This window comes from Hyperolius riggenbachi, chromosome 1, assembly GCF_040937935.1.
Source record: "Hyperolius riggenbachi isolate aHypRig1 chromosome 1, aHypRig1.pri, whole genome shotgun sequence".
In the NCBI taxonomy this organism is placed as follows: domain Eukaryota; kingdom Metazoa; phylum Chordata; class Amphibia; order Anura; family Hyperoliidae; genus Hyperolius; species Hyperolius riggenbachi.
In genome coordinates this window covers 78,720,265-78,746,022 of record NC_090646.1, presented here as the reverse complement: position 1 = coordinate 78,746,022, position 25,758 = coordinate 78,720,265, and the positions used below count along the sequence as shown (strand labels likewise).

At 48.3% G+C, this 25,758-nt stretch overlaps 1 protein-coding gene across 1 annotated transcript in view; it reads left to right on the top strand.

The window, feature by feature from the left end:
• The window catches only part of LOC137555712 (transmembrane emp24 domain-containing protein 11-like), a 53,725-nt gene that overhangs the window by 1,062 nt on the left and 26,905 nt on the right, over positions 1–25,758 (top strand). The window contains exons 2-3 of the mRNA XM_068271591.1: positions 16,459–16,559; positions 22,557–22,682. Coding sequence (XP_068127692.1) covers positions 16,459–16,559; positions 22,557–22,682 — 227 coding nt within the window. The remainder of the gene's footprint in view (positions 1–16,458; positions 16,560–22,556; positions 22,683–25,758) is intronic.

Sequence of the window (25,758 nt, the reverse complement as noted above, 5' to 3'; positions counted from 1 at the left end):
GTGTGAAAATACGACCCAGGAGAAGACTCAGGCGTAAAAGTGAATTGCATACGGGCCTTTGATACAATGTGAACTAGTCAGTGCAAATTTGCTGCTCCGTAAAAAAAAATAAAAAAAATCAACACACAGCCATTAAAGGATACCCGAAGTGACATGTCACATGAGATAGACACGTGTATGTACACTGCCTAGCACACAAATAACTAGGCTGTGTTCCTTTTTTTCTTTCTCTGCCTGAAAGAGTTAAATAGCAGGTATGTAAGTGGCTGACTCAGTCCTGACTCAGACAGGAAGTGACTACAGTGTGACCCTCACTGATAACAAATTCCTCTTTTTATCTTTCTTGCTCTCAGAAGCCATTTTCTGCTAGGAAAGTGCTTTATAGTTGGAATTTCTTATCAGTGAGGGTCGCACTGTAGTCACTTCCTGTCTGAGTCAGGACTGAGTCAGCCACTTACATACCTGATATTTAACTCTTTCAGGCAGAGAAAGAAAAAAAGGAACACAGCCTAGTTATTTGTGTGCTAGGCCCTGTACATACACATGTCTAACTCATCGTGTCACATGTCAGTTAGAGTTGGGCCGAACGGTTCGCCTGCGAACGGTTCCATGCGAACTTCCGTGGTTCGCGTTCGCGTCCCGCAGGCGAACCTTTGCGGAAGTTCGGTTCGCCCCATAATGCACATGGAGGGTCAACTTTGACCCTCTACATCACAGTCAGCAGGCCCAGTGTAGCCAATTAGGCTACACTAGCCCCTGGAGCCCCACCCCCCTTATATAAGGCAGGCAGCGGCGGCCATTACGGTCACTCGTGTGCCTGCATTAGTGAGAGTAGGGCGAGCTGCTGCAGACTGTCTCTCATAGGGAAAGATTAGTTAGGCTTAGCTTGTTCCTGGCTGCATACCTGTTCTGCGAACCCACCACTGCATACCTGTACTGTGAACCCACCACTGTATACCTGTTCTGTGAACCCACCACTGCATACCTGTACTGTGAACCCACCACTGCATACCTGTTCAGTGAACCCACCACTGCATACCTGTTCAGTGAACCCACCACTGCATACCTGTTCAGTGAACCTGCCACTGCATACCTGTTCTGTGAACCCACCACTGCATACCTGTTCAGTGAACCCACCACTGCATACCTGTTCTGTGAACCCACCACTGCATACCTGTTGTGTTCAGTGAACCTGCCACTGCATACCTGTTCTGTTCAGTGGACCCGCCACTGTATACCTGTTCAGTGAACCCGCCACTGCATACCTGTTGTGTTCAGTGAATCTGCCACTGCATACCTGTTCTGTGAACCCGCCACTGCATACCTGTTCTGTTCAGTGAACCCGCCACTGCATACCTGTTGTGTTCAGTGAACCCGCCACTGTATACCTGTTCTGTGAACCCGCCACTGTATACCTGTACTGTTCAGTGAACCCGCCACTGCATACCTGTACTGTTCAGTGAACCCGCCACTGCATACCTGTTGTGTTCAGTGAACCCGCCACTGCATACCTGTTGTGTTCAGTGAACCCTCCACTGTATACCTGTTCTGTGAACCCGCCACTGTATACCTGTACTGTTCAGTGAACCCGCCACTGCATACTTGTTGTGTTCAGTGAACCCGCCACTGCATACCTGTTCGGTTCAGTGGACCCGCCACTGTATACCTGTTCTGTTCAGTAAACACGCCACTGTATACCTGTTCAGTGAACCCGCCACTGCATACCTGTTCTGTTCAGTGAACCTGCCACTGCATACCTGTTCTGTGAACCCGCCACTGTATACCTGTACTGTTCAGTGAACCCGCCACTGCATACCTGTTCTGTTCAGTGGACCCGCTACTGTATACCTGTTCTGTTCAGTGGACCCGCTACTGTATACCTGTTCTGTTCAGTGAACCCGCCACTGTATACCTGTACTGTTTATTGAACCCGCCACTGCATACCTGTTCTGTTCAGTGGAGCCGCTACTGTATACTGGTTCTGTTCAGTGAACCCGCCACTGCATACCTGTTGTGTTCAGTGAACCCGCCACTGTATACCTGTACTGTTCAGTGAACCCGCCACTGCATACATGTACTGTTCAGTGAACCTGCCACTGCATACCTGTTCTGTGAACCCGCCACTGTATACCTGTACTGTTCAGTGAACCCGCCACTGCATACCTGTTCTGTTCAGTGGACCCGCTACTGTATACCTGTTCTGTTCAGTGAACCCGCCACTGTATACCTGTACTGTTCAGTGAACCCGCCACTGCATACCTGTTCTGTTCAGTGGAGCCGCTACTGTATACCGGTTCTGTTCAGTGAACCCGCCACTGTATACCTGTACTGTTCAGTGAACCCGCCACTGCATACCTGTTCTGTTCAGTGGACCCGCTACTGTATACCTGTTCTGTTCAGTGAACCCGCCACTGTATACCTGTACTGTTCAGTGAACCCGCCACTGCATACCTGTTCTGTTCAGTGGAGCCGCCACTGTATACCTGTACTGTTCAGTGAACCCGCCACTGCATACCTGTTCTGTTCAGTGGAGCCGCTACTGTATACCGGTTCTGTTCAGTGAACCCGCCACTGTATACCTGTACTGTTCAGTGAACCCGCCACTGCATACCTGTTCTGTTCAGTGGACCCGCTACTGTATACCTGTTCTGTTCAGTGAACCCGCCACTGTATACCTGTACTGTTCAGTGAACCCACCACTGCATACCTGTTCAGTGAACCCAACACTGCATACCTGTTCTGTGAACCCACCACTGCATACCTGTACTGTGAACCCACCACTGCATACCTGTTCAGTGAACCCACCACTGCATACCTGTTCTGTGAACCCACCACTGCATACCTGTTGTGTTCAGTGAACCTGCCACTGCATACCTGTTCTGTTCAGTGGACCCGCCACTGTATACCTGTTCAGTGAACCCGCCACTGCATACCTGTTGTGTTCAGTGAACCTGCCACTGCATACCTGTTCTGTGAACCCGCCACTGCATACCTGTTCTGTTCAGTGAACCCGCCACTGCATACCTGTTGTGTTCAGTGAACCCGCCACTGTATACCTGTTCTGTGAACCCGCCACTGTATACCTGTACTGTTCAGTGAACCCGCCACTGCATACCTGTACTGTTCAGTGAACCCGCCACTGCATACCTGTTGTGTTCAGTGAACCCGCCACTGTATACCTGTTCTGTGAACCCGCCACTGTATACCTGTACTGTTCAGTGAACCCGCCACTGCATACTTGTTGTGTTCAGTGAACCCGCCACTGCATACCTGTTGTGTTCAGTGAACCCGCCACTGCATACCTGTTGTGTTCAGTGAACCCGCCACTGTATACCTGTTCTGTGAACCCGCCACTGTATACCTGTACTGTTCAGTGAACCCGCCACTGCATACTTGTTGTGTTCAGTGAACCCGCCACTGCATACCTGTTCTGTTCAGTGGACCCGCCACTGTATACCTGTTCTGTTCAGTAAACACGCCACTGTATACCTGTTCAGTGAACCCGCCACTGCATACCTGTTCTGTTCAGTGAACCTGCCACTGCATACCTGTTCTGTGAACCCGCCACTGTATACCTGTACTGTTCAGTGAACCCGCCACTGCATACCTGTTCTGTTCAGTGGACCCGCTACTGTATACCTGTTCTGTTCAGTGGACCCGCTACTGTATACCTGTTCTGTTCAGTGAACCCGCCACTGTATACCTGTACTGTTTATTGAACCCGCCACTGCATACCTGTTCTGTTCAGTGGAGCCGCTACTGTATACTGGTTCTGTTCAGTGAACCCGCCACTGCATACCTGTTGTGTTCAGTGAACCCGCCACTGTATACCTGTACTGTTCAGTGAACCCGCCACTGCATACCTGTACTGTTCAGTGAACCTGCCACTGCATACCTGTTCTGTGAACCCGCCACTGTATACCTGTACTGTTCAGTGAACCCGCCACTGCATACCTGTTCTGTTCAGTGGACCCGCTACTGTATACCTGTTCTGTTCAGTGAACCTGCCACTGTATACCTGTACTGTTCAGTGAACCCGCCACTGCATACCTGTTCTGTTCAGTGGAGCCGCTACTGTATACCGGTTCTGTTCAGTGAACCCGCCACTGTATACCTGTACTGTTCAGTGAACCCGCCACTGCATACCTGTTCTGTTCAGTGGACCCGCTACTGTATACCTGTTCTGTTCAGTGAACCCGCCACTGTATACCTGTACTGTTCAGTGAACCCGCCACTGCATACCTGTTCTGTTCAGTGGAGCCGCTACTGTATACCGGTTCTGTTCAGTGAACCCGCCACTGCATACCTGTTGTGTTCAGTGAACCCGCCACTGTATACCTGTACTGTTCAGTTAACCCGCCACTGCATACCTGTACTGTTCAGTGAACCCGCCACTGCATACCTGTTGTGTTCAGTGAACCCGCCACTGCATACCTGTTCTGTTCAGTGAACCTGCCACTGCATACCTGTTCTGTGAACCCGCCACTGTATACCTGTACTGTTCAGTGAACCCGCCACTGCATACCTGTTCTGTTCAGTGGACCCGCTACTGTATACCTGTTCTGTTCAGTGAACCCGCCACTGTATACCTGTACTGTTCAGTGAACCCGCCACTGCATACCTGTTCTGTTCAGTGGAGCCGCTACTGTATACCGGTTCTGTTCAGTGAACCCGCCACTGCATACCTGTTGTGTTCAGTGAACCCGCCACTGTATACCTGTACTGTTCAGTGAACCCGCCACTGCATACCTGTACTGTTCAGTGAACCCGCCACTGCATACCTGTTGTGTTCAGTGAACCCGCCACTGCATACCTGTTCTGTTCAGTGAACCTGCCACTGCATACCTGTTCTGTGAACCCGCCACTGTATACCTGTAGTGTTCAGTGAACCCACCGCATCAGTGCGCATACCTGTGCAGTTAAGTGAACCCACCTACCTACGTGAGTGCACGCAGTGTGATATACCACTCCGTGCATACCCGATATGGACAAAACAGGTAGAGGAAGAGGTAGTGCCAGAGCCAGAGGAAGGCTACCCGGCAGGTCTGCGCGAGGTCGTGTAAATGTAATTTCGTGTGGACCTGGCCCACAGTACAGTGCTCGGAAGAAGGCACGTCCCATCACCTCCCAAGATTGTCAGGACGTGGTTGAGTATTTAGCGACACAGAACACCTCATCTTGCTCAGCCACCAGCGCTACTACTAGCACCACTTCCGCTGCATTTGACACTTCGCAAGAATTATTTAGTGTTGAAATCACTGATGCACAGCCATTGTTGTTACAGCCAGATGAATTTTCACCAGCTCATATGTCTGAGTAACGCGGCAACACTATGGATGTAACGTGTAAGGAGGATGAAGGACCTACTGATGGTGCATGTTTGGATTTGTCTGAGGCAAGCGAAGCTGGGCAGGATGATTACGATGATGACGATGATAGGTATCCTCTGTATGTTCCCAATAGAGGAGATGAAGAGGGGGACAGTTCAGAGGGGGAGTCAGAGAGTAGTAGGAGGAGAGAAGTTGCTGAAAGAAGCTGGGGCAGCTCTTCGTCAGAAACAGCTGGTGGCAGTGTCCGGCACCATGTATCGCCACCTATGTACAGCCAGCCAACTTGCCCTTCAGCATCAGCTGCTGAGGTCCCCATAGTGCCCACATCCCAGGGTGGCTCAGCGGTGTGGACATTTTTTAATGTGTGTGCCTCAGATCGGAGCAAAGCCATCTGTTCGCTCTGCCAACAAAAATTGAGCCGTGGAAAGGCCAACACTCACGTAGGGACAAGTGCCTTACGAAGGCACCTGTAGAAAAGGCACAAACAGCAATGGGATGGCCACCTGAGCAAAAGCAGCAGCAGCACACAAAAGAAAAGTCACCCTCCTTCTCCTCTTCCTCCTTCAGGTGCATCATCTGCTTCTGCCGCTTTCTCCCTTCCACCTTCACAGGCACCCTCCTCCACTCCGCCTCTGCCCTTGAGCGCTTCCTGCTCCTCTGCCCACAGCAGCAGTCAGGTGTCCGTGAAGGAAATGTTTGAGCGGAAGAAGCCAATTTCGGCCAGTCACCCCCTTGCCCGGCGTCTGACAGCTGGCGTGGCGGAACTGTTAGCTCGCCAGCTGTTACCATACCGGCTGGTGGACTCTGAGGCCTTCCGTAAATTTGTGGCCATCGGAACACCGCAGTGGAAGATGCCAGGCCGCACTTATTTTTCGAGAAAGGCCATACCCCAACTGCACCGTGAAGTTGAGAGGCAAGTGGTGTCATCTCTTGCGAAGAGCGTTGGGTCAAGGGTACACCTGACCACGGATGCCTGGTCTGCCAAGCACGGGCAGGGCCGCTACATTACGTACACAGCCCATTGGGTCAACCTGGTGGTGAACGATGGCAAGCAGGGCGCAGCAGACCAAATTGTGACACCTCCACGGCTTGCAGGCAGGCCTCCTGCCACCTCCTCTCCTCCTGCTACATGCTCTTCGCTGTCCTCCTCCTCCTTGGCTGAGTGGCAGTTCTCCTCTCCAGCTACACAGCCCCAGCTCCGAAGGGCCTATGCTGCATGCCAGGTACGACAGTGTCACGCCATCTTAGACATGTCTTGTCTCAAAGCGGAGAGTCACACTGGAGCAGCTCTCCTGGCTGCTCTTAAGAAACAGGTGGATGAGTGGCTGACCCCGCACCACCTGGAGATAGGCAACGTGGTGTGCGACAACGGCAGCAATCTGCTTGCCGCTTTGCATATGGGGAAGCTGACACACATACCCTGCATGGCACATGTCATGAATCTAGTTGTTCAAAGATTTGTGGCAAAGTACCCTGGCTTAGCGGATGTCCTGAAGCAGGCCAGGAAGGTCTGTGGGCATTTGAGGCGGTCTTACACAGCCATGGCACGTTTTGCGGAAAATCAGCGGAAAAACAACATGCCGGTGAGACGCCTCATTTGCGATAGCCCGACTCGCTGGAATTCGACCCTGCTTATGTTCTCCCGCCTGCTAGAACAGAAGAAAGCCGTCACCCAGTACCTCTACAACTACAGTAGAATGAAACAGTCTGGGAAGATGGGGATGTTCTGGCCCGACAACTGGACACTGATGAAAAATGCATGCAGGCTCATGCGGCCGTTTGAGGAGGTGACCAACCTGGTGAGCCGCAGTGAGGGCACCATCAGCGACTTAATTCCCTACGCTTACTTCTTGGAGCGTGCTGTGCGTAGAGTGCCGGATGAAGCTGCGAATGAGCGTGACCAGGAACCGTTACGGCAGGAACAGGCATGGGACCAATTTTCATCAGACCCAGCTGTTTCCTCAACACCTGCGGCAGCACAGAGGGGGGAGGAGGAGGAAGAAGAGAAGTCGTGTGCAGAAGATGAGTCAGACTCAGAGGATTATGAGCAAGGTGTTTCTAATTCTTTGGGGGAGGAGGAGGAGGAGGGGACGGCGGCAGGAGAACACCCGCAGCAGGCGTCGCCGGGGGCTTGTGCTGCTCAACCTTCCCGTGGTATTGTTCGCGGCTGGGGGGAGGAGGTTGACTTACGTGACGTCACTGAGGAAGAGCAAGAGGAGATGGAGGGTACTGGATCCGACTTTGTGCAGATGTCGTCTTTTATGCTGTCCTGTCTGTTGAGGGACCCCCGTATAAAAAACCTCAAGGGGAATGAGCTGTACTGGGTGGCAACACTACTAGACCCTCGGTACAGGCACAAAGTGGCGGACCTGTTACCAACTCACCTGAAGGTGGAAAGGATGCAGCACATGCAGAACCAGCTGTCAACTATGCTTTACAATGCCTTTAAGGGTGATGTGACAGCACAACGCCAGCAAGGTACCACTGCCACTAATCCTCCTCCCGTGTCCACGCAGTCAAAGACAGGACGCTCCAGCGATCTCATGGTGATGTCGGACAGGCGGACGTTCTTTAGTCCAACGCCTCGCCGTAGCCCTTCCGGATCCACCCTCCACCAACGCCTGGAACGGCAGGTAGCCGACTACCTGGCCTTAAGTGTGGATGTAGACACTGCTGTGAACAGCGATGAGGAACCCTTGAACTACTGGGTGCGCAGGCTTGACCTGTGGCCAGAGCTGTCCCAATTTGCCATCCAACTTCTCTCCTGCCCTGCCACAAGCGTCCTGTCAGAAAGGACCTTCAGCGCAGCTGGAGGCATTGTCACTGAGAAGAGAAGTCGCCTAAGTCACAAAAGTGTTAAGTACCTCACCTTTATCAAAATGAATGAGGCATGGATCCCGGAGGGCTGCTGCTCGCCCCAAGACTAAGTCAGTCCCCGCACACACAGCATCTCTGCCTGCACGCCGTGTGACTGGCTGCCTGGCCTGCCCCAAGAAGACTAAGTCGCTCCCAGTCCCTCCACACAGCATGTCTGCCTGCAGGCCACTTGACTACCTTCTCCGCCACCACCAACAGGGTCCGGGACTCCGGGCGGATTGCTGAATTTTTTAGGCCGCTGCTAGCAGCGGCCGCTGTAATAATTTTTCTGGTGCGTGTACATGACTGCCTAATTTTTCTGGCTGCACTGCGGGCAGCTGCAACAACAAAAGAAAAGGCATGTACATGCGCCCATTCCCCTTCGTGATCATTACCTTGCCGTGGTGAAGGGGCTTGCGTATCACAATGAAGCAATGACCGGCGCCTAGATGAGTGTCTCGGGGGGCACACAAAAGATAATAAGGTCGTTGCTTCATTGTGGTCAGACCAAATTTGATCAGCTGGACAGTCACTGTTCTGTCATTCAGCTACATCAGCCAGGCGACCATATGGGCTGTAAAGCCACCAAAACCTGCACTCTCGCCATGGTGCGCACCAGTCCAGCACGGCCATCACTACACAAACAGCTGTTTGCGGTGCGTTACACGGTGAGTTTGGTGTGTCAGTGTGAAGCAGTACCTTAATTACACTACCTGATTGATGTATACACATGCAAGATGTTTTAAAGCACTTTAGGCCTGTCATTTAGCATTCAATGTGATTTCTGCCCTTAAAACGCTGCTTTGCGTCAAATCCAGATTTTTCCCGGGGACTTTTGGCGTGTATCCCACTCCGCCATGCCCCCCTCCAGGTGTTAGACCCCTTTAAACATCTTTTCCATCACTTTTGTGGCCAGCATAATTTTTTTTTTTCAAAGTTCGCATCCCCATTGAAGTCTATTGCGGTTCGCGAACTTTAACGCGAACCGAACCTTCCGCGGAAGTTCCCGAACCCAGTTCGCGAACCTAAAATCGGAGGTTCGGCCCAACTCTAATGTCAGTTTGGGTATCCTTTAATGTCAAACCACTGGCAGTATGCCCCTAAGTGAAGAATGTCAAAATTCTGGCCAAAGTGTCAATATTTGCATGTGCGGTGACTGTGCAGCGGTGGCGGCAGTAACAGGAGGATGAGAGGCGGGGTTTAAACACAGACCTAGAGCCCGTTTTGGGCTTAGGTCTACTAGTAACATTATAAATTATAAACCCAGCAACCGTAAAACATTAGATCGCTGAAATTCTAACACCCTCCCTCCCCCGACAAAGCTTCAGTATCCTTTTTTTTTTAAAGGAATCATCAGCCAACCTAAAAAAAAGATTTACTCACCTGGGGCTTTCTCCAGCAGCCGGCTGTCCCTCACTGACCGCTCCGCTCTCCGCCGCCATCTCGGGCTCCCCGCACGGTGCAGAGGCCGACCTCGAGGTTGTCCTTACTGCGCCTGCGTGAAGCGCCGCTGTCAATCATGGCCATGTTGTCCGCGGCGCACTGCGCAGGTGCAATAGTTCTGCACCTACTCTTTAAAAAAAGAAATAAAAAAAGAAATCTCTGGTTCTTAAAGGACAACTGATACAGGGGATAAAAGTGAATCAGGTGGATTTGGCACACAGTAGTCAGCACTGAAACTATGCACCGCCGTTGCAGTAATCTCATACTGCGCAGGGTGTGTAACGGTTATTTGGGGCTCCGTTGATCGCTGAACTCCGAAATACATCTCCCTCTGTGTTGCGATGACTCGGAGGGGGAATAGTATTTTACGCCGCTGGGGATTGAGCGGCAGTAGGGATAGCCGTTATTCAGCTTGCCCTTCGCCCATCCCACCAGCAGTGTACATATACATACATGGAAAAAAGGTTTTATTTACCTGGGGCTTCTTCTAACCCCCTCCAGATCCCCTCCATTGTGTCGCTGTCTCCTTTTGAAAGCTCGCTGGCTAGAATAGTCTAAGTCACGGGCTACTGCGCATGCAGGGCCTCCTTGATTATGCTCCCGGGGCCGCGAGCGTTCTATGCACTCGTAGTTCATAAACACTTAAACTATGCAGAATGCTCCTGTCCATGGGATACAATCCAGGAGGCTTAGGGGGGTGGGACAGTCACACAACAAAGGGGATTGGGAGGAAACAGAGGGACCTTATAGACTGTGAGGACTTGGAAGAAGCCCCAGGTAAGGAAAACTTCACTTTTTCCCCTGCCTCAGGTTTCCTTTAAGGGACCAGAGGATATTAGTCCAGGGTAATCAATGCAGCTGCTTTCAGAATTTGCCTTGTTCAACTTCAAGTTTTAGTTGGACTTTAAGGTAGTAGACAAGGCCGGATTTATACTCTTTTCCACTCCTAAGCCAACTTTCTTGTGGCTTCCCTTCCATGTGCAGCGCCACCTCCTAACCCGTGTGCACCCCCCCTCCCCCCATGTTCCATGTGTAACCATCATGTACAGTAGCCCACTTCTGTTATATACCGATCCCTTGCACAGCAGCAGCTCCCTATTTTCATGTGTTGCTCCTTGTTTGTAGTCTTTTTTCTATATTCAGCCTCCCCTTCTATATGCAGCATTCCCTCTTCCAGGTCTGTCCGCCCCTTAGCCACTGCCACCCAAGGCCTGGGCCTTTGTGGCATCTCTAGAAATCCATCCTTGGTAGCAGAGATAGTAAGCAACCAACCAGTTTTCACAGACCCTCCCTTTGGAGCAATCATAACAAATATAACTACTGGTTACACTTTCCTTTCTTCTTTATTATTTTTGTCAGCCGGCTACTGTCGATCTGAGGCAATATTAAGATCTGCATACATTATGTCCCACATATTTATAGGGAGGTCAATGCGAGGCCACGTATTCCATTTTAAGGCTGAGCCAAATGTTTAATTTGTCAAAGGAACAATGCTGAGGAATGATACAGAGCGCTCTTCGGCTGAACGTTCGGCGCGATCCCAGGGCTGCCCAACCACTTTAACACTGCCATAAATAGTGCATTCACTGAACAATTACCTGCCTGCATTTCAATAGAAAGAGACACAAAACAATGTGTCGGTAACATAATCTGAATTTCAGATTTCTAACCCCTGGAAAATATAAGGAATTGTGGAATTGTTTCAAGCAGTGTTGGTTCCTGCCGTGAATATAAATAGACACTTGTATTTACATTTATGGATTCACCGCTGTAATACATTCAGTTACTTAACTTTAAAAGTAATCTCAAAAGTTTTCGCTCTGTGCGGCTGGAAGAAAAAACTTCTTTCATAGTTTTCAGAGGAGACTTGAGTAGACATTAAAAAAGCAATTAAAAGAGATTTTATTTTTTGTTTTTGAAGAAAATGGAATGGAAGAGAATGGAATCTCTTGCTATTGTTGACTGTGTCTCTGTAGGCACGGTTGCTAGAAAATGGGAGGGGAAAGGTTTTTATAGTTGGTGCAGGGTTTGTTAAAGTGGCAACACACTGACATTTTTTAAATTCTGGGAAGTTGTGTTGTGGGAGGGATTGAAAAGGTAGATTATGGCGCTGATGGGAAGATAAAAATTGCGCTACCCCCTCCCCCCGACCCTCTGTAGACTAATACACTGTTGAGATGCAGCCCCCCAATATAGGTATCCACAGAAACCTCCAGTAATAAGTAGCCAGATGCAGACAACCCCCCCCCCAGCATAGGTAGCCAGAGAGCTCCCCTCTCTTTCAGTATAGGTAGCCAGCTACCATGTTTCCCCTAAAGTAAGACATCCCCCGAGAATAGGCCCTAGCAGGAATTCCTAGCATGCTTGAAATATAAGACATCCCCCGAATGTAAGCCCTATCAGTACCCCACATGACACCAGCAAGTCACGCTCAATGCAATGCCTGGATACAGGAGAGCAGCAGTGAGTTCTACAGTCCTGTATATGTGTCAGGCAATTTGTGTTTTTGTTGGAGCCAGCCCTCCTGATCTGTGGTGATAAGCATCAGCAGCTCTTCACCTCTTCCTAGGCTCTGGGGAGGCTGACAGAGTTCTCTGCCTGCATGAAATAGACTCTTACCCACATGATCAGCAGAATCAATTTCTTGCAAGTGAGAGCCAATATCTGCAAACCACAAGCTATGTGCATGCTGCTTGTGTTTCAGCATGGCATGCAATATACACATTTTGTATAGGAAAACTACCATTGTTTCCCCCAAAAATAAGACATCCTCTAAAAATAAGCCCTAGCACATCTTTTGGACCAAAAATTTACAAAAGACAGTGTCTTATTTTCAGGGAAACACGGTAGGTAGCCAGAGATGATGTAGGAAAAAAGGACTAAATGGGTGCCGCCATAGGCACCAATACAAAATAGCAGTCTTTGGGTGCCTGAGTGGAAATTTGGGCGCCAATATATAGCAGGCCCTGATACAGTGCCAACATAATGTAGCGAATGGAAGAAGAAAAAAAGATGTGCAGCATGTGGATCACAGAGAGTTACCGCTTCCCCGCTGCTGCGTCCCCCCTGCTGTTGCGCCCCTAAAAACGGGGCTGTAGAAGGACTAGTAATTGCCATCTGTGCACTGAGAGATTTGGCATCAACGAATTCAGCACTGACAGTTCCAGCGCCAACAGATTTGGCACCAACATTTTTCAGCACTGAAAGATTCAATACCAATAGATTCGGCACTGACAAATTCAGCCCTAACGGTTTCAGCTCTGAAAGATGCGGCACTGACAAATTCAGCACACCAACAGATTTGGCACCGACAGAACTAACAATCTGTCAGAAAGTCAAAACAACATGCACACAACTCCTCCAGGGGGCGTCAAGCAAAAGATTCCCTGCAGCTATATCAATTCATCTTTGTGCACCATTTCCCCTTGCTTATGTTCAATTTTAAAAGCCTGTTAAACAGCCTGCTGTTGAAAACAAATGGTGATGATTTACAGGGGGACAGGGCAAAGTGTTTGTTTTCTGGCAGACCTGGACTGCATTCTTTTAGAAATAGTCATTTATTATGTGGCAAATGTATGCAAACCTCACCTATGTAATATCAGATCATAATGAGAGTTGCTATGATGTGAGTGAAACAGCAACCACATGCAGTCCCTGCACTGAAACCGTACTGTCTCCATTACTATAAGCACATAATGCACATGTATTGGGTTCATTGGACTAGACAACATGGACACACACACACACACACACACAGAGGCCGCCACCTACAAAATGTAGAACACGCACAATATTGCCCAATGCCCATCTCATTGCTGCATAATCCCAATCCTGGCCCTAAGTGAGAACAGAAGAGGGGTGGGGCTTCTGTACAAATACAGATTTCCCTTTTGCGGGTGAGCAGGCCACTGTACTCATCACCGGTGTTAACCTCCTGATCCCCAACCCTCCCAGCCACTCTGAGCACTTCCATGTAAGGACTCCTGACATTCACCTACCCTCCTAGTCACCGTGCCCACCCTCCATGTCACCTCACCTCCACCTACCATTCCCGTTACTGTGCTTACTCCCATGCAACCTCACCCTCCTGTACACTTACAGCCACTGTGCCTACCCTAATGTCACCCCACCCTTACTTACCCTCTCCACCATTGTGCCTACCCGGGTCATGTCACCATACCCACCATCACCTCCGCTGTACCCACACCCATGTCTTCTCACCTATCATCACCTCACTGTGCCTACCCCAAGTCACCTCACCCTCCCATACACTTACAGCCACTGTGCCTACCCCAATGTCATCTCACCCTCACCTACCAACATCACTACTGTGCCTACCCCCGTCATGTCACCTCACCATCACCCACCAACACCTCCGCTGTGCCTACGCCTGTGTCTCCTCACCCTCACCTACCATCACCACCACTATTGCTGCCTCATGTCACCTCACCTACACTTACAGCCACTGTGCCTACCCCAATGTCACCTCACCCCCACTTACCATCACAGGCACTGTGCCTACCTCCATGCCACCTCACCCTAACCTACACTAACAGCCACTGTGCCTACCCCAATGTCACTTCACCCCCACTTACCATCACCACCACTATTGCTGCCCCATGTCACCTCACCTACACTTACAGCCACTGTGCCTACCCCAATGTCACCTCACCCCCACTTACCCTCCCAACAGCTGTGCCTACTCCCATAACACCACACCCTCACCTAACCTCCCAGTGCCTGTGCCATACCCGCAGATAACCTCTCCTACACTTCCAGCTACTGTGCCTACCTCCATTTCACCTCCCTTTCATCTACCCTCCCAGCTGCTATATTTGATTGGTACAATTCCAAACTGCATATATGTGCATAAAATTAGCATTAACTCAGAAGTAGTAGCATATCATTTACCATCTATAGACTTTAGTTTAATCCCACTGATATTTAAGGGAGAAGTCTTACCACACAGCAGCAAAACAAGAACCTTTCTTACTCGTTAAGCTTGTTAATAAAGTCACCAGATTTTGCTCCAAACACATAACACACATATACTTAAAGGACTTACGAGCCCAAATAGGTAAAAAAAAGAGAAGTACCTTAATCACTTTTAAATGCACTGAGGACGCCATCCGTGCCCTCCGTGCAGTTCCGCCGGGTCCCCGCAGTGTGATAGCCCCCCGTGCCGCTCCCGACCCCAAGGACGGGGTCGGGCTCCCCTTCCTCTCCTAAGATGGCTGCTGGAGCTGGCCGCGGCTGCGCAGTCCGCATACACGTTAGTGCGGCTGCGCAGCTCTAGGGCCCTCCCCCCCGATCCACGCACAGTAGCTTGGATCGAGGGGGGAGGCCCTAGAGCTGTGCAGCCGCACTAACGTGTATGCGGACTGCGCAGCCGTGGCAAGCTCCAGTGGCCATCGTAGGAGAGGAAGGGGAGCCCGACCCCGTCCGTGGGGTCGGGAGTGGCACAGGGGGCTATCACACTGCGGGGACCCGGCGGAACTGCACGGAGAGCGCGGATGGCGTCCTTCGTGCATTTAAAAGTGATTAAGGTACTTCTCTTTTTTTACCTATTTGGGCTCGTAAGTCCAATGTTACATATTTTCCTAATTAAAAAAACATATTTTAAAGAAAATAACAAATATAAAACAAACACCCCTCTGGGGAATACTTACCTCTGGAGGGGGAAGCCTCTGGAACCTAACAAGGCTTCCCCTGTCCTCTGCTGTCCTGGCAATCCAGTGCTGTGACCCCCTGAACAGTGGCGAGGTAAATATTTACCTACATCGATCCTGCGCAGGCGCAGTAGCGGCTCTTTGTTCAGGTAATAGCCGAGCCCTATCATATTCACTGTACTACGCAGGCGTGAGTCTATTGTGCCTGCGGAGTAGAGCGGATCAATCAGGCTCGGCTATTTCCGCCTTAAGCTGAATGAAGAGCCGATACTGCGCCTGCGCAGGATCGCGGTAGGTAAATATTGCCACGCCTGCGCAGTACTTGTCAAGCTTTGTCGCAGAAATTTTGGGGGAGCCGGGGCTGGTTTCCCTTAGGCTACAGAGGATGGGGAAGCGTCATTGGGACCCTGAGGCTTCCCCCTCCTGAGTCCTGACGTAAGTATCTCCCAGAGGAAGATTTTTTTTGTTACAGGTTCTCTTTAAAGTGAACCAGAGATGAAGCATCCTCATGTATTTTAACATATAGATCAGTGGGAACATTAGAGAAAACACCTACCCTGCTCTCTGTTTCATTCTTCACTGCTCAGCCTGCTTGTTATCGGCCCTGATAAAATCCCCGACTGAGCATTCAGCCTGGCTTTGCTCAGGAATCATTATAGCTGAGTCATTATAGCAGAGCCAGAAGGGGGCAAGCTTGGGCTTAAAAAGACATCAGAGAAGACAGACTCAGCTATGATTCCTGAGTAAAGCCAGACTGAATGCTCAGTCTGGGATTTTATCAGGGCTGATAAAAAGCAGGTTGAGCAGTGACGAATGAAACAGAGAACAGGGTAGGTGTTTTCTCTAATGTCCCCACTGATATATATGGTAAATACATGCGGGTGCTTCGTCTCTGGTTCACTTTAAGCCTAAAAATTAAATGAACAATAATAAAAAAAAAATAGCTCTCACCATCCCTAAGAGCCAACTGCAGATCTGCCTTTCAGATCAGTACAATACTCCTGAAAAACCCAGTAGTACAATGTGTTCTCCATCCGCCCCATACACTTATCCTCAGTATTAAGCACACTGTATTTAAACATCTGAAAAGGATTTATTGACTTATTTTATTCTTCTGTTTCCACACTGGAACTGTATACTGTCTCGTATTGTCTGCTAAGGTCGTTATAAGATACAGAAATGGGATTTAGGCAAACACGACTTCCTGCCATCTGCTCCAGGCCTTGGAATGGTTGTGACTGTGAAAGCACCGAATACAGAGGTAACTGGTATACTGTAATGTAGTGTTATTGTGTGCCTGTGCCCTAATTCCACAGATGCCAGTCATGTAAATGACAGCTGTACAATCAGGAAAGGACTGTGCTGCTGTTAGTACCCTGGCTGATCACGGTTCCATACATTTGTTTTCTTTAAAAGATGTACTTACAACACACTATTTTGACATAGTTCTTTGTGTGCCTGTGATTATTGATGACTTCTGGCAGCTGATAATACTTCTCTCATCCAGACACATTACGTGCCTTTTCTCAAGACGACAGAGAATACAGATAGACTTAAAGCGGAACTGAATAGTAAAAAAAAAACCCAGTGTTTCACTTATAACAATAACATTTCTATAGCGCTTCTCTCCCATAGGACTCAAAGCGCTTAGGCTCTCTCAGATTCAGTAATTGGTAGTAGGATGAAGTATTCACACAACAAAAATTATATTTCTGAAAATGCCAAACTGAACAGGTGAGGTTTCAGTCTGGATTTGAATACATCCAGAGATGGAGCTGTCCTGATCTGCTGAGGTAGGGAGTTCCATAACGTAGGAGGAGCATGACAGAACGCTCAGGGACCAAAAGTTTTCAGGTGGACTCTGGGTATGACTAGATTATTAGAACCTGTGGATATGAGATTGCAGGGATTACTATGCAGCTGTAACATTTCTTTCATGTATCCAGGGCCCAGATTATATAGTGATTTATATGTCAGTAGGCCGATCTTGAATAGGATCCTTCATTTTATAAGTAGCCAGTGAAGGGAATGCAGGACTGGCGTTATGTGGCAGTGACGGGGTTGGTTGGTTAACAGTCTGGCAGCAGTATTCTGTATCAGCTGTAGGCAGTACAAGTCCTTTTTTGGAAGGCCAGTGTAGAGAGAACGGAGGATCGTGGAGGACAGGGTAGGTGCAAGGGGCTGCCAGAAGCCCCAGGTAAGTGAAACACTTTGTTTTTTTATTATTCAGTCTCGCTTTAAAGGTGTGTCCACATTTTATGCAATGCTGCACATAAATGTTCTGCCCATTGTATGTGGGAATATTAACATATATGTGTTGTATTGGATCACCTTATTCATATGCACTTTCTGCAGTGTGTTTCTGGATACAATGGGCTCGATTCACAAAGCGGTGCTAACCCAGTTAGAGACTTTAGGCATGATAACCATTGCACCACTCTGGTGAAAAGCCAGTTTAGGTGTGATAAGTTTAGGCATGCTAAGTTTAGGTGTGATAAGTTTAGGCATGCTAAGTTTAGATAAGTTTAGATCGCTTGCAAAGTCCCGCACGCAAAGCAGCGCCATTAAACTTTATATGAAGTGCACCAGTCTTTGCTAGCGTAAAACTTTTGATAAGCTGTGCACTGCGGTGCTAACCCAGTTGGCGCTTAAACTTATCATGCCTAAACTTATCACACCTAAACTTATCATGCCTAAACTTATCACACCTAAACTTATCACACCTAAACTTATCATGCCTAAACTGAGTTTAGGCATGATAAAGGGCTTTTCACCAGCGTGCTAACTGTTAGCACCGCTTTGTGAATCAGGCCCTTTAGGGGCTCGATTCACAAAGCGGTGCAAAGTGTTAGCACCATGGTGAAAAGGCCCTTATCACGCCTAAAGTCACTTTAGGCATGATAAGAAGAAACTCGCGCGAAGTTGCCGCGCGTACGCGCGTAAGCGCGCGCGCAACACCCGACGCTTCGCGCGAAGCTCCCATTAAGCCCTATGGGACTTTGCGCGCGCTCTTACGCGCGTACGCGCGAACGCGCTTACGCGCGGTAACTTCGCGCGAAGAGCAGGAAAAATCGGTGATAACTCAGTGGTGAAAAGGTCATCACGCCTAAAGTCTTTTAGGCGTGATAACTGGGTTATCACCGCTTTGTGAATCGAGGCCTAGGTGTGATAACCATTGCACCACGCTGGTTAAAAGCCAGTTTAGGCGTGATAAGTTTAGGGGCCTGATTCACAAAGTGGTGCTAACAGTTAGCACCCCGGTGAAAAGCCCTTTATCACGCCTAAACTCAGTTTAGGCATGATAAGTTTAGGTGTGATAAGTTTAGGTGTGATAAGTTTAGGCACGATAAGTTTAGGTGTGATAAGTTTAGGCATGATAAGTTTCAGCACCAACTGCATTAGCACCGCAGTGCACAGCTGATCAAAAGTTTTGCGCTAGCAAAGTCTGGTGCACTTCGCATAGAGTTTAATGGCGCTGCTTTGCGTGCGGGACTTTGCACGCTATCTACACTTATCTAAACTTATCACGCCTAAACTTATCACATCTAAACTTATCACACCTAAACTTATCACGCCTAAACTGGCTTTTCACCAGCATGGTGCAATGGTTATCACGCCTAAAGTCTCTAACTGGGTTAGCACCGCTTTGTGAATCGAGTCCCAGGTGTGATAAGTTTAGGCGTGATAAGTTTAGGCATGATAAGTTTAGATAAGTTTAGATCGCGCGCAAAGTCCTGCACGCAAAGCAGCGCCATTAAACTCTATGTGAAGTGCACCAGACTTTGCTAGCGCAAAACCTTTGATCAGCTGTGCACAGCGGTGCTAACCCAGTTGGTGCTTAAACTTATCACGCCTAAACGTATCACACCTAAACTTATCACGCCTAAACTGAGTTTAGGCGTGATAAAGGGCTTTTCACCAGCGTGCTAACTGTTAGCACCGCTTTGTGAATCAGGCCCCATGTGTGATAATGTTTACGTTACATAACAATTCTTCAGGCTATGAAAAAGTATGGTTTGTGGTATGCAGATTGCAGAGTATGCGCTGTGTTATGCTCACCATAGGTGTTGCACATAGGATGAATAAACTCCACAGTGCGATAGGGGTGGGTAGAGGCTGGGGGTGTATTGAGGATCAAACAACAATCTTGAATGAGATGGAGGGCATCCTTTTATTAGGGCAGGGTCAGTGTAACTACATAAAATCTTACATAACACAACATCATATTGCTCAGAAATAACATCAATGCAAATACAGTGCAGCATATCACAGATAACAGCAATCTAACATGTGCTCTCCATGTCTGCCACGTGCAATGTCCTAACAGCACTGCACTGAGTATCAGGGAAGCTGTCCTGTGACTACACTGCTCTCATCTCTTTGTCTAGCATATGACAGATCAGGGAAAGTCTAACAATTAAAGTTTAGTAAAACAATAACTGAGAAACAGAATTATCATACCTGGAATGAGATGGAAGACATCCTTTCATTAGGGCAGGGTCAGTGTAACTACATAAAATCTCCCCACCAACCAAGAAAATAGGAGTGGTTCCCCCTCACAGGAAGTGCACCAGCTATGCTGGGGGGAACAGAATTCCAGGATTACAAATCTGGATCTATTATCATTATATAAATGTATGAAACTGACAGGAAAACATATTTATTTTGTTTATTTTGTGGGGTGCCTGTTTTACACATACTTTACATAGGGACATCCTGGTAAATTGCCCCAAGACCCGCACCTTCAGGCCTCCTCTCAACTGGTTTCCCTTGCAAAGTTGTCAGCAGTGTAGTGGCTCATCTTTCCCAACTGGTGCACTCCTCCATTAGTCCGTGCGTTCCGGTCTGCATCCCCGGCTGCCGCATCTTTTCAGTGACCCGGTGGCCAGGGAGGAGCTCCGGATCAAATTTGGATGAAATCCAAATGAAACCCATTCGGAATTCATCCATAACTCATCACTGCCGATGGCACTTGGTAATAACATGCGCCGGGTCACAGAGGAGAGGATGAAGAGCCACGATTAATGCAGGAGCGTAACAGCCGGGACATACGAGTTGCCACACTGCCGAAAAACTACAGGGGACCCGTTGACCACAATAACATCGGAGGGGATGTAGACCTGGGAGGACAGGTGGCTGCTGGCCCAGGAGTCCTGGGAGTTGGTGGGAGGATTTGGCAGGAAAGGAGGATCTTCCAATGCAACTTCAGGGGAAGTTAGGTCTGCTGGGGAAGACAAGGGGCCTGTCATGGGAGCCCCCTCCCCCCCGCCCAGGTTCATTTTACACAGGAGCCGGAAAGCCCCCCCTCCCCCCCCCCCGGGTTCATTTTACACAGGGGCCCTGTAAATCGTGAGCAGTTGACTGGCAGTATGAGGTGTGCAGTGTTATTTACCCAACCATTATCACTGCTAAGCCACAATTTTGTAAAATGCAACAGAAGTCATATACGGCCTAAAGGGGGCCATACACTAGCCAACCAACCAATCGACCATCCAATTGGATTATTATAATCTAATTGGATGAAAATTGGTGCTGCCAAGTGCATGCCCGACTGACAAAGTGACCAATTTCGGGACAGAAATTGGCCGCACAGTTGATCGCGCATGCTGAAAGATGTCGGGCCGAAGTTGGTTGGTCGGGTGCGCAGCGGTACAGCGACCGAATTGCGAACGAGTGACGAGACGACGAAACCCCCGCCACTGCAATGTATAAATGTATGTAGTGTAGTTGATTTATACATTACCTGTCCGGTGTCAGCCTCCATGCGGTTTCCGTCCATCTCGCTGGGTTCCGCATAGACGCCGGCGGCGCATAGTGTCTGACATCAGACACTATGCGCCGCAAGCGTGTATGCGGCTGTTACCCGGCGAGATGGACAGACACCGTGCAGAAGCTGCTACAGAACAGGTAATATATAAATGCACTACACTACATACATTTATACATTTTGGGGGCAGCGGCGGGGCGGACGCGCCGGCTCAGACGATTCCCTGATGATTTCATGCTTCAATCGGACGGGAATCGGCCTGTAGTGTATGGGCAGAATCGACTAGAGACAAATGTATCTCTAATCAGATTCGATTAGAGATAAATTTGTCTCTTGGTCGAATCTGCCTATAATCGTTCTAATGTATCCTAATCCTATATCTAATGTAACCTGTCTCAGTGAAGACATTTACCTGTCTTGCCTATAAAGCTCCGTCTACATGGAGCGATGTTACAGCAATGTTACTTATCAATCGAGCCGCTGATGCGGCTCGATTGATAAGGTCCGTCAGGTCGGATTTCGCCACCGCCGATTCCCTGCTCTTTCCCCACGAGGGGACAAAGGCAGGGAATCGAGCGGAAGATAAGCGGCGCCAGCGGGGGCGAGCGGGGGATCGAATCCGACGCACGCGCGGGTGAGCGCGGACGCGGCGGGTACGCGCGGGGATGCGGAAGAGGCGATCCGGCGGCTAATCGAGCCGCCGGATCGCCTCGTGTAGACGGGGCTTAAGATTTAGATCACATGGAGGGGGTAGGGATGTAGTTAGGGACTGGAAAGGTGGTGGGAAACTAGCAACACACCATGGGACACGTGAGAACTGCAGCACAGTATGAAGGTCACTGGAAAGCTGGGACACAAAACTGAAGGATCTGGAAATTTAAGCTGTGATGCAGTATGACGGGCACTGAAAAGCTGCGACACTACTGGGGAAGCAGGAATCCATGTTTATTGTACCTAGCCATGCCCACATTTGGTCACACCTACTAACAACTCCCTCCCCTGATATCCTAAATGGACCTTTTTTACTCTGGTTTTCCAACATCCTTCAGCTTTAGTAATCCATCTCCTATGTTATGGAGCAGCATACCTGCATCCCTTTAGATGTGCATATTTGTATTGTAACATACAGAAGAGCTCCCCCTGGTGGCTGCAGTACATCTAAAAGGGTGACAGGGATGCAGTGTAGGGAAAACCTCCGAGTCACACACACAGCTCCCCTGCCTGCCCGCTGACCTGCTACACGCTGGCAAGTGACACCCAGCAGTGATGAGTGAATTGAAGCATGTTTGTTTGGTAAATTAGCAAACTTCTGCCTCATGAGGGAAAACTAGTGAATTTGGAAAAAAAAAGTGTAAAATACCACAAGAGGTATTTTACTGAAGAAAATTATTTTACCGATCTACCCTTTGTGAATAGAGCCCTATGTGTATAAATAATGTCATGTAAGGTACAGCTGGATTGCATAATATGCTGTCATTCATACATTTACAGGTACTGCTGTCTAAGCTGTATGGACCAGATGGAAAGTTCACATTTACGACCCATACATATGGAGAGCATACAATTTGTATGCAGTCAAATTCAACCAACCTTATAGCGTTTGCATCCAACAGACTGGTAAGTATCGTTTTCATGATCAGAAGAAACATCATATATGTGATTTATGTTAAAGAGGAACCATAAGTTGGAGCAAATGAATCAGTGTACCTACTTATATGTTAAATATTCACGTTTCGGCATTAAAGGGAAGGTTCAAGCAAAAAAAAAAAAAATGAGTTTCACTTACCTGGGGCTTCTACCAGCCCCATGCAGCCATCCTGTGCCCTCGTAGTCACTCACTGCTGCTCCAGTCCCCCGCTGGCAGCTTTCTGACCTCGGAGGTCAGGGCCGAATTGCATACATTTTTACGCATTCCCGCTAGTGCAGGAACATTAACGCATACATTTTTACGCGTTAGTGGTGAAACGCGTAAATTTTTGTTCCTGCACTAGCTGGAATGCGTAAAAATGTATGCAATGTGGCCCTGACCTCCGAGGTCAGAAAGCTGCCAGCGGGGGACTGGAGCAGCAGTGAATGACTACGAGGGCACAGGATGGCTACATGGGGCTGGTAGAAGCCCCAGGTAAGTAAAACTCATTTTTTTTTTTTTTTTGCTTGGACCTTCCCTTTAAAGGGGCACTACAGCGAAAACTGTAAAATTTAAAATATGTGCAAACATATACAAATAAGAAGTAAATTTTTTCCAGAGTAAAATGAGCCATAAATTATTTTTCTCCTATAATGCTGTCACTTACTGTAGGCAGTAGAAATCTGACAGGTGTTGGACTAGTCCATCTCTTCATAGGGGATTCTCAGCAAGGCTTTTATTCTTTATAAAGATATTCCCTAAAAAGAATTTAAACAATGTTGCTGGCCATGGCAAGGAAATGAACAGCGCTACTTAAAAACAGACAAGTGCCTACCTGCACTAACTAAATCCGAATCAGAGGTGCGCTGAGCCCCCCAGAAACTGCAAACCTCTGATTCGAGGCCATTCGGAGGCGGCCTGGTGATGCGCTGATCCACCTTTTGCGCAATTTTCGATTTTATTTGATTAGCCGCACCCAGGCTATGCATATACATAGGTTAGGATTTAGTTAGTGTACGGTCCCCTCCAATGGAGGATTGACTTCTTCGCAGTGGGAGGGACGAGTACTTAATAGGTTGCATGCAAGCTGTTACGGAAACCAACATCCTCCAGTGGTAGACAGGTCATGTGTATGCTCGGTGTGTATTTTGTCCCACAAGTGGGGCTTGCACTCTTTTGCAGGTAGGCACTTGTCTGTTTTTAAGTAGCGCTGTTCATTTCCTTGCCATGTACTAATTTAATTCATTTTTGGTCAGCTGCTCCCACTTAACAGCTTTGCTTTTGTTGTATATGCAGAGCTTCTGTTTGGGTTCAAGGTGCGTTTGCAGTTTCTGGGGGGGCTCAGCGCACCTCTGATTCGAGGCCATTCGGAGGCGGCCTGGTGATGTGCTGATCCACCTTTTGCGCAATTTTCAATGTTGCTGGCCAGCTTCCCTGCTCCCTACACAGTTTTTTGGCAGTTGGACAGAGCAACTGCCATTCACTAAGTGCTTTTGAAAATAAATATATCCCTGAGAATCCCCTATAAAGAGATGGACTAGTCCAAAACCTGTCGCTTCTGTCAGATTTCTACTACCTACACTAAGTGACAGCAACATAGGAGAAAAGTAATTTATGGCTCATTTTACTCTGGAAAAAATGTACTTCTTATTTGTATATGTTTGCACATATTTTAAATTTTACAGTTTTTCGCTGTAGTACCCCTTTAAAAACACTCCCTATAACACTCCCTATAACTATATATTGGTGTGTAGCCCCGCCCTCCCACTGAGACTTTGGCTAAGCTGATCATTATGCAGAATACCCCCAGAGCATTCTGGGAGATCAGAGATCTGGCTTTAAAACTCTCAGTAAACTGATATGCCCTTGTTGTAATGGATCACATTGTCCAAACACATGTTCTGTGGTATGTTTCTGTATAAGGCTAGATGCACACATAGCAGAATCGCTAGTGTTGTGGAAAACGCTGAGTTTTTGCCGCTAATGGAAGTCTATGGACCGCAGGCATATGCGTTTTCTATGTTTTCAAACCTGCGCTTTTGAAAACACTGGTTGTGTTGCATAATATTCATAGACGCATCAAAAACGCACATAATGAAAGTCAATGGAAACGCAATGGTATACGGTTTTCATGCGTTTTCCATGCGGTTTTCTATCCGGATTTTAAAATAAAAATTGTTTTATGATGTACCTCCGCTTCCTGTTGACTTCCTAGTTATTTGCATAAAACGCAAAAGAAAAAAGCATGAAAAACGCATATGCGTTTTGTATATGCGAACCGCAAATGCATTAAAACGCACGCAAAATGCTTAAAAAGCGCATCTGAGGTAAAAAAAAAATGCAGTAAAAACGCAGTAAAAACGCACACAACATTAACATAAAACATGACATATAATGCAGTCTCTCACGCTATGTTATGTGTTCACCCAGCCTAAAGGGTGCAAAAATATGCATGTTACATAATAACAATTCTTCATGCTATGAAAAATAACGTTCAGGGTATAACGTGCGGAGTGTGCATTGTGCCTACTTAACTTGTGTGTAGCAATTTAACACATTTCATTTCAGGAACACCATAGAAAATAACTATTTTAACCTTTACCAGCACAAAAGGCAAACTTTTCAGACTCATGCAAATAATCCTTTTTCTGGCTACTTTCTGAACTACCATCTGTGGACTTTCACAGTTAATCCCATCTCAGACCACACAGACAACAGGCACTTAAAGGGAACCTGAGATGAGTAAAATTATTTAAAATAAACAGATGACGTAGCTGCAAATGAATATTACATACTAACCGCCAGTTCCTCTCAGAAGCTCACCATTTTCTTCTTATTATTATTTATTGTACTTGCCGACCCGTGGTGTAGCATACGCCGCATAAGAGGGTAGAGGGCAGGAAGGGGGTATTGGGCACAGCGGCGGGGAGGGGGGTTTAGCCCCCCCTCAACAGGGTCCCACATGTGTGCTCTACCTCCAGCTTAAGCACAGTAGCAGCCGCCACTATTAGTAAGAGGCAGCGGGCGGGGATGACTCACCTCTTCCGTGTTCCATCGTGCGTTCCA